Here is a 9,133-nt window from a genome sequence, read left to right as displayed (position 1 = left end):
GCAGGCCGAACGCAGATTGAAGAAGGACAAACTGTATGTGTCTCTGGAAATGTTAAGGGACTGTTTCGCTGATTATCAGAGAGCCGTACGTGAAGCAAAATCTCAGTATCTCTCTGATATTATTTCTAGCAGCAGTCATTGTCCCAAGGTGTTATTTGATACAATTAACGCTGTTGTTAACCCTTGCACTTCTTCTGTGATTGATGTATCAATAGCCACTTTTTCTTTAACATTCAAAATGATGAATTTCTTCATCATTTTGTTGAAAAAGTGGATTCTGTTAGAAAAGATACCAGTAATGTTATTGTGAGTAGAAATAAGGATCTACCTGTTGCCCCATCTCATTCTGCTGCGTTCGATCAGTTTGATTAGGTTTCCCTCTTCTCTCTGTGACGTAGTGAAATCTCTGAAACCTACAAACTGCCCATTGGATATTGTCCCTGCCAAAGTTTTGAAAGTGGTTTTTAAAACTATGGGGCCCAGTCTCCTGGTTTTTATTGACTCCTGTCTGAGATTAGGAACTGTCCCAGCTGCCTTTAAACAGGCTGTGGTCAGGCCCCTTCTTAAAAAGCCTAATCTTGACCCCTCAGTGTTGTCACATTTTAGACCTGTTTCCAATCTGTACTTTCTTTCTAAGGTTTTAGAAAAAGTTGTTTTTATACAATTACAGTCCTTTCTTGAGGATAACTCTGTTTTTGAGAAATTCCAATCTGGGTTCAGGTCTCCTCACAGCAGAGTCTGCACTGTTAAAGGTGCACATTGCTCTGTCTGTGGATGCCCTGTTGTCTTAGTGCTGCTTGATCTCACAGCAGCCTTTGACACGGTGGACCATGCAGTCCTCCTGTCACATCTCAGTAATTATATTGGCATCCACAGCTCTGCATTGAAGTGGTTTACGTCTTACTTGTCCAGTAGAACCTTCTCCGTTATGGTTGGTGACCTTTCCTTTTCCAGTGCTCCTCTCTCCTGTGGAGTTCCTCAAGGATCTATTCTTGGCCCCATCCTCTTCTCATTGTACATGCTACCATCCATCCATCCATCCATCCATCATCTTCCGCTGGTCCGGGGATCGGGTCGCGGGGGCAGCAGCTTGAGCAAAGAGACCCAGACGTCCCTGTCCCCGGCCATGTCCTCCAGCTCTTCTGGGGGGACCCCGAGGCGTTCCCAGGCCAGCCGAGAGACATAGTCTCTCCAACGTGTCCTGGGTCTTCCCCGGGGCCTCCTCCCAGTGGGACGGGCCCGGAACACCTCACCGGGGAGGCGTCCAGGAGGCATCCTAACCAGATGCCCCAGAAGGCATCCTAACCAGATGCCCCAGGAGGCATCCTAACCAGATGCCCCAGGAGGCATCCTAACCAGATGCCCCAGGAGGCATCCTAACCAGATGCCCCAGGAGGCATCCTAACCAGATGCCCCAGGAGGCATCCTAACCAGATGCCCCAGGAGGCGTCCTAACCAGATGCCCCAGGAGGCATCCTAACCAGATGCCCGAGCCACCTCATCTGACTCCTCTCGATGCGGAGGAGCAGCGGTTCTACTCCGAGCCTCTCCCGGATGACCGAGCTTCTCACCCTATCTCTAAGGGAGAGCCCAGACACCCTGCGGAGGAAACTCATTTCGGCCGCTTGTATTCGCGATCTCGTTCTTTCGGTCACTACCCACAGCTCGTGACCATAGGTGAGGGTAGGAAAATAGATTGACCGGTAAATCGAGAGCTTGGCCTTCTGGCTCAGCTCCTTCTTCACCACGACGGGCCGGTGCAGAGCCCGCATCACTGCAGACGCCGCACCAATCCGTCTGTCAATCTCCTGCTCCATTCGTCCCTCACTCGTGAACAAGACCCCGAGATACTTGAACTCCTCCACTTGGGGAAAAGAAAAGGGTGGAATGCTCTCTCCGGGTTGGGAATGAGATCCTTCCCCAAGTGGAGGAGTTCAAGTACATGCTACCACTTGGGTCAATTATAGCCAGGCACAACCTTTCTTTCCACTGCTATGCAGACGATTTACACATTTATCTACCATTGAAGACAAACAGTAACAGTGCACAATGTTCTGTGTTTAATTGTGTTGCTGATATTAAGCAGTGGTTGGCCCAAACTTTCTTCATGTAAATGATGACCAAACTGAATGCATTGTGTTTGGGGACACTGTGACGGCTGGCTTTGGCACCTTGTCTTCAAAGCTCAGTTCAACCATCAGAAATCTGGGAGTGACTTTTGACCTTTGACCTGAGGTCGGACAAACAAATGAACAATGTCATCAGGACTAGTTTTTTCCAGCTGCGTCTCCTGGCCAAAGTTAAAATGTTTTTAAGTGGTCATGACCTTGAGAAAGCCGTCCATGCCCTAATAAGTTCATAAGGTCAGACTATTTTAATGCTCTTTATGTGGGCGTCTCCCAGTCTTCTCTCAGCCGCCTTCAGCTGGTGCAGAACGCTGCTGCCCGTCTTTAACCAACACCAACAGACGTGTGCACATCACTCCTGTTCTTAACTCCCTCCATCGGCTTCCTGTCCTTTATAGAACTGATTTTAACCTTTTAATGTGTGTTTTTAAAGCTCCTAACGGCCTCGCCCCGTCGTATTTATCTGAGCTTTTAACAGTCCTGGTAGAGCTCTGAGGTCAGCAGATCAGTTTCTGCTGGAAGTGCCCAGGTCAGAATACAAACCCTGGGGTGAGCGAGCCTTTTCCCAAAGCTGCCCCCAGGCTCTGGAATAAGCCCCCCGTCCAGCTAAGTCTTATTTCTGACCTGGGCCTCTTCAGATCTGGGCTAAAAACCTACTTATTTAGGATGGCTTTAATACCCAGTAGCATGAGGACACTTTTGTCTTATTTGGTTTTGTTGTATTTTATTGCTTTTACTGTGCTTTTTTTGTTTTTATTTGTTTTTACTTCTTCTTCTCTTTATTTATTACCTGCTTTAAAGCACGTTGGTACACCGGAAGGATTGTCTGTAAAGGGCTGTAGAAATAAAGTACATTTATATTTACATCTGTGGGACCACTGAGCACGAAGATGATTGTTTACTGGGTTATTCACAAAGAATTAAAAAGTGCTAAAATGGTCAGTTTCCCAGCTGTATTGCATGAAATTCTTTGTTAAAGTGAGGATGGACATTTCAGATGAATGTGTGTTTCTGTATCATTCAAGCTGATGGTAAACAGAGATCATCACTGGGGATACGGAGGGTGTATCTCACAGGTCCTCTTTGGTCTTAAATGAGTCTATAGATGAGCTGGATCTCACAGAAGCTCTGAGCTCATCATGATGAATCATTAATGTTCTCATGAGCAAAAGGTAACTTTATGCTGCTTGTGACATTTTTATTCTTTTTAAAGCCAGTAATTATTATTTATGTGAACTAACACAGAACAAATCATGTTAAACTCAACTTTATCCACTTTGTCGTATTTCATCCTTGAAGCTTACATGAATGTAGGGACGCTGAGATACTTTTACTTTGTGGTAACGCTGATGTTATATGGCAGCATTATTGTGGCCAACGCGTGGCTCATCGTGGTTATCAGTGTGAACAGGAGCTTACATGAACCCATGTACATGTTTCTGTGCAGCCTGTTTGTAAATGAGCTGTATGGTAGTTCAGGGCTGTTTCCATTCCTGCTGATTCAGATCCTCTCTGACGTTCACACTGTTTCTGCTCCTCTCTGCTTCCTGCAGGTTTTCTGTATTTATACTTATGCGAATATTGAATTTTGTAACTTAGCCGTTATGTCTTATGACAGATATGTGGCCATCTGTCATCCTCTACAATACAACACACGTATGACACTGAACACGGTGACTGTCTTCATTGTTTTGTCGTGGTTCTACTGTTTCATCCGATGCTTCATCACTTTGAACCTCAACATCCGTCTGACGCTGTGTGGGAACAGCCTGAACAGTTTGTACTGTCAGAGCTACTTAATAATTAAGTTGGCGTGTTCTGCCGCTCAGGTGAACAACATTTATGGACTCATTGGTTTAGTCTTTTCTGTAATTTTCCCTCTGCTGGCGATCCTTTTCTCTTACAGCAGGATTCTGAAGGTTTGCTTCTCTGGCTCCAGAAACACGAGACAGAAAGCTGTCAGCACCTGCACGCCTCACCTCATTTCTCTGGTAAATTTCTCTTTCGGATGCTTATTTGAAACCCTCCAGAGTAGATTTGATATGAGCAGCTGGTCCCATGTGCTGAGACTCACTTTGTCTTTGTATTTTCTGATGCTCCAACCGCTTTTAAATCCAATCGTGTACGGAATGCAAATGTCTAAGATTCGGAATTCATGGAAAGGTTTCCTGCAGAAGAAGATTTTGGCATGAAGACGAAGATACTCGAACTCAAAACTCTGCTGCTCAGCCTGACACGAATGATGGAAAAATGATGAAGTGTGAATCGTGATTTTAATGTGTGTTGGAGGTGTTAATCGGGATTTTCTGGAGCTCTGAAGGAAAAGAGCAGCGAGGCAGTCAGTCTGTGTAAAGCTTAGAAAATATAAGCTTTGTTTGAAATGATTTCCTCAGTGTAAAGGTTTCTAACCTTTTAAATTTAAAGGTTTTTACTAATCTCCTTTCAAAGTTGATTCTTTGTTGTTTCAGAAAAGAATGATTTTAAATGAAATTCTATCTTCTATCTCTAAAGTTGAGTGTCCAGCTCTTATAACTGATTCCTTCTCAGATAATATTTTATTGGTCTAACATGTAAATATTGACATTCTTTATCAATAATTTTCAGTTTTTTTATTCTCACAAAGATAAATGATGTTTTCAGAGATGTTTAAATCATCCTCACACAGATGGAAAACATTGCTCGTCCTCTTCTGGATGTTACATTTTCTTCAGATCATCATAAAACCACCTGAGAGTCTGTCTGTGGGTCTGAAGGTCGTTGTTTTCCTCGTACTCCTTTATTGTTCAGTCAGCTTCCACCTAGACACAGAAGTTTCCTGCAGGAGGATTCGACTTCTTCCTGACTTTTAAAGCTTTCAGCGAAATGATTAATGTGAACTGAAATATAATTAATGAACATGTCTCAGTCTGTGGAAAATCCTGTTTAAATGTGGAGCAGATAATGATTCCAGATACTGACTTCCTCAATCTCAATATGAAAGAGAACTAGAAAAGTTCTTCAGAAATTTTGATGGGTGCCAATCTACTGCCCGCCCTATCAACAAACCGTTTAGTTCAGTTGAAGCTGAGAGTCTCCTGTCACATATAAACTATAACGATCTCTCTGTGATGTTGCATGGCTGAGTTATGAGGTCTCCAAAATAGGGCAGTTTTTGGCTCTTTTGGCTCGTTAAGTGCTTTTCAATTTAATTTTGGACCAAAATTCACTAGACAGGTCTGCTGTAGCCAGCTATGTTATTTTTTATCAAGGTCCTGTTTAAAATACAGCTTTTATGGCATTTTCAAAATGGCCTTAATAAGTGCTTTTCAATGCATTTTCCCATTGCATTGTGGGTATTTTCAAACTTCCCCTCCCTATGAGTTTAAAGGGGAAAAGCAGATCAGATTCATAACATGAAGCTGTTATAACAGGGCATCCATCTTGGCTCTGCCCTCATAAGCAGTCTTAGAACAGAGCAGGCTAACAAGGCGTTGCCCCGGTAACAGGAGCAGGTGTGGCTCGTCTGTAGCCCTTTTTCCATCAGATTCTGTAGCGAATTAAAAGTTATATCGCATTACTTTGTTGCGCAATAAGATGCGTTCGGTTGGTTTTCCATCAAACAGGACGATTCTAGCGAAATAAAATGACATCACCGGAACGTGCTGATGCGCATTATTCTGACTCGACCAGATGATTTTCCATTACAAAAGTGGCGAATTGTAGCGAATTAGAATGCTCGGTAGCGGGAGTTTAATTGCTCGCGCTGTTATTGTCAGCCTCCTGTTATAACAGTTGCTATAACTTTCAAGGCTACGTACCTTTTCACCACCGGCTTTCGTTTTATTTATTAGGCTAGTTACTTATTTAGAGTTATGGACCGTAGGATAGGACTAAACATGCTGCTAGTGCTGCTATGTCAGCTTATAATAGCGTCAGAAATTTAAGAAGGAGGATGAGAGCGAGGCGAGAATTAATTATGCTGCTTCAGGACCTCCCGAATTGTGTTTATAAAAAGCAGAGTCTCTGCTCTCGACCAGTTGTTTCTTTTATTATCGGACATTGTTGTTACTAGTTGTTGCTGCTGTTTTGATACCGACAGGATAGGTGAAGTGGGGCGGCTGAGCGGCTCAACAACAACATTCGAATCCTCACGCTTTACCAACACCATCTGCGCATGCGTGGCTAGTCTGAATTGCATTAACCTTTTCCATTACTTCTGTAGTGACACAACTTAGCCCTGAACCACCTATTTCCAGTGAATTGATTTAATGCGACAAAACAGGCGTTCTAGCGATTTAACCGTTTTTCCATCACGTGTCACACTAACTTCTTGATGCGCATAAATTTAAAGCGAATCATGTCGTTGATGGAAAAAGGGCTTATGTTAGACAGAGAGCAAACTGACATATGTACACACACTATGGCTTCTTAAAATTGGAGTATAAATTTGACTCGAACAAACGGTCGCTGTTCGATAAGGACAAGTCGTATCCGAATAATTCTTGAACTGTCAGCACCCCAAGAGATGGCAGAAGCCAGCAGTGTAATTTTATTCGGCTACTATGTTTGGGTCGTTTTTTATGGCAGTTTTAAAATCATTTTTCACATTAATTTTATGAGTTTAGGCGTTTACAATGAGCGGAATGTCAGCTGGAGGGCCGACTGTCTGCGCTCAGAGGCGATTTGTAAGAAATCTGTAAGGCAGAGCTTAATGAGTGAAACTTTGTGTGAAAGAGGACAAAAATACCTACATTTTGAAGTAAAAAGTTTTCAGATCGGGCTGATATTTTGGACATGAGAGACATTTGTTCGAGAAATTGGTGCAGTATCGAAATGAGAGTGAGAAACAGAGTGGGAGAGACACCTCAGCTGAGATGTAATCTTCCTAAAACGTAAACTGCCGTTGTGTCAAAGCTGTATAATGTATCAACAAACCCTTTAGTTCAGTCAAAGCTGAGAGTCTCCTGTCACATATAGACTTTGAATGAGGTCTGTGCGATGCTGTATGGCTGAGTTATAAGGCCTCTAATATAGAGTAGTTTTTGGCAGTTGGCGCCACAATTTTCCCACTTTTTCCTATTTTGAGAGAGAGCCCAAAGAGCTAGCGCCCAGAGAGCTGGAGCCAGAGCTAGCGCCTAGAGCGCGTTTTGAGAATCTACACCAACATATGACATAAATACTGGGGGGCGGGCACTTGTTTAGCGCTCGGCTAGTTCCGGTTAGCATCGTCGGCTAGCTCCTGCTAGGTTTTTTGACGATTTATGTTAGCTAATACAAAATAGTATTTACTTTTGGGTCTACTGCGTGTTATGTAATCCAAACATTGCTATTATTTATGGAAATAATTTAATTGATTATGTTTTTGTTTATTGAAATAAAAAAGCTATTTAAAAAAGTTATAATTTCGTTAATATTATTACCTGGTTTGATTGTTTCAGGTTTATTACCTGTGGTCATTTTGAATACAAATAAAAGAAGACCTATGACAAACACGAGCCATAACATTTGTGCTACCTGTAAAGCCTTTTCAGAGGGCTAAATTGTGAAGATCCGAACAATCACAGCATTCTGTGACAGAGACTTCAACATGTTATTGGGATTAAAGGCCTTTCATAATCAGCAGGGAAACAAAGCCGACACAAAAGTGGGTGGAAAAGAGGGACAGAAGTGGATGTGTTCAGTTGGGGGGGGGGGGCAGAGATGGTGGGAAACTAAAACACCAGTGGGAACTTTCATAATGAGGCAACTCAGCAGCTGCTGTCACCCTCTGCTGAAAAGTTAAAAGATGTTGAGGAAGTTGAAATGTTTCAGTCGGCAGAGAGACTGAAGCAGGACAGCAGGTTTGAAGCATGGATGGTCCTCTCAGTGGTGGCTTTGTGTGTGTTTTATCTTTCAGCGGGAGCTTGTTGAAAAAGGCAGATTTGAACCAGGAAAAATGCAACAACTTTGTTTCACAGAACATGAACTCATTCTTTGTTTGATGTGTAGAATGATTCATCATGATGAACACCTCACAGGTTTCATATTTCACACTTGGTGGTTACTTTGACCCTGGACTTTTAAAGTACTTTTATTTTATATTCACCCTGTCATTGTATATTTTAATAGTTGGTTCTAATGTTCTGCTCATCGTGGTTATCGGTGTGAACAGGAGCTTACATGGACCCATGTACATGTTTCTGTGCAGCCTGTTTGTGAATGAGCTGTATGGTAGTTCAGGGCTGTTTCCATTCCTGCTGATTCAGATCCTCTCTGACGTTCACACTGTTTCTGCTCCTCTTTGTTTCCTGCAGCTTTTTATTGTTCATTCTTACGGAGGTATAGAGTTTTTAAACCTCGCTGTCATGTCCTATGACAGATATCTTGCTATCTGTTATCCTCTGCAGTACATCTCACGTATGACACCTAAAAAGATTGCCATTCTCATCTCTGTGACGTGGATATATCCTTTTTTGGGTTTGGTTATCGCTCTATCTCTGATTACACCGTTGCAGCTGTGTGGGAACAGGATTAACAAAGTTTACTGTGATATGCACTCTGTGGTCAAGCTGGCATGCTCTGACACAACTTTAATCAACATCTATGGGCTCATTGCTACTTTTGGCACAATCATTGTTGCTTTATTTTTAATCCTTTACACTTACATTCAGATTTTTATTGTATGTTTCTCTGGATCCAAACAGACCCGACAGAAGGCTGTCAGCACCTGCACGCCTCACCTGGCTTCCATCTTGAACTTTACCTTTGCTGTTACCTTTGAAATATCACAGAGCAGATTTAACATGAATCATGTACCGAAGGTGTTGCGTATTTTTCTGTCATTATATTTCTTCACGGTTCAGCCTCTTTTTAATCCTGCGATATATGGTCTGAACATGTCCAAGATCCGGAATATTTGTAAAGATCTTATTTCAAATGTAAAGAATTGAAATAAGTTTATTTTAATTAATCGGATAAGATTTTAAAGTAGCTCTGCTTATCTTCATCACGCAGCCATAAAACACACTGATGCACGTTTTTAGCCTCTT

The 9,133-nt window shown here is 42.5% G+C and overlaps 2 protein-coding genes across 2 annotated transcripts; both read left to right on the top strand.

Annotated features, from left to right (window-relative positions):
- The first annotated feature begins 3,379 nt into the window (after positions 1-3,379).
- LOC142388731 (olfactory receptor 10A6-like) lies at positions 3,380-4,318 on the top strand. The gene has a single exon (XM_075474281.1). The coding sequence runs from the start codon at positions 3,380-3,382 to the stop codon at positions 4,316-4,318; it is 939 nt and encodes a 312-aa protein (XP_075330396.1).
- A 3,786-nt stretch (positions 4,319-8,104) lies between these two features.
- LOC142388976 (olfactory receptor 4B13-like) lies at positions 8,105-9,034 on the top strand. Its single transcript, XM_075474526.1, has one exon. The coding sequence runs from the start codon at positions 8,105-8,107 to the stop codon at positions 9,032-9,034; it is 930 nt and encodes a 309-aa protein (XP_075330641.1).
- Positions 9,035-9,133: the final 99 nt, after the last annotated feature.

Source organism: Odontesthes bonariensis, chromosome 9 (assembly GCF_027942865.1).
Source record: "Odontesthes bonariensis isolate fOdoBon6 chromosome 9, fOdoBon6.hap1, whole genome shotgun sequence".
In the NCBI taxonomy this organism is placed as follows: domain Eukaryota; kingdom Metazoa; phylum Chordata; class Actinopteri; order Atheriniformes; family Atherinopsidae; genus Odontesthes; species Odontesthes bonariensis.
This window is presented reverse-complemented; position numbering and strand designations above follow the sequence as displayed.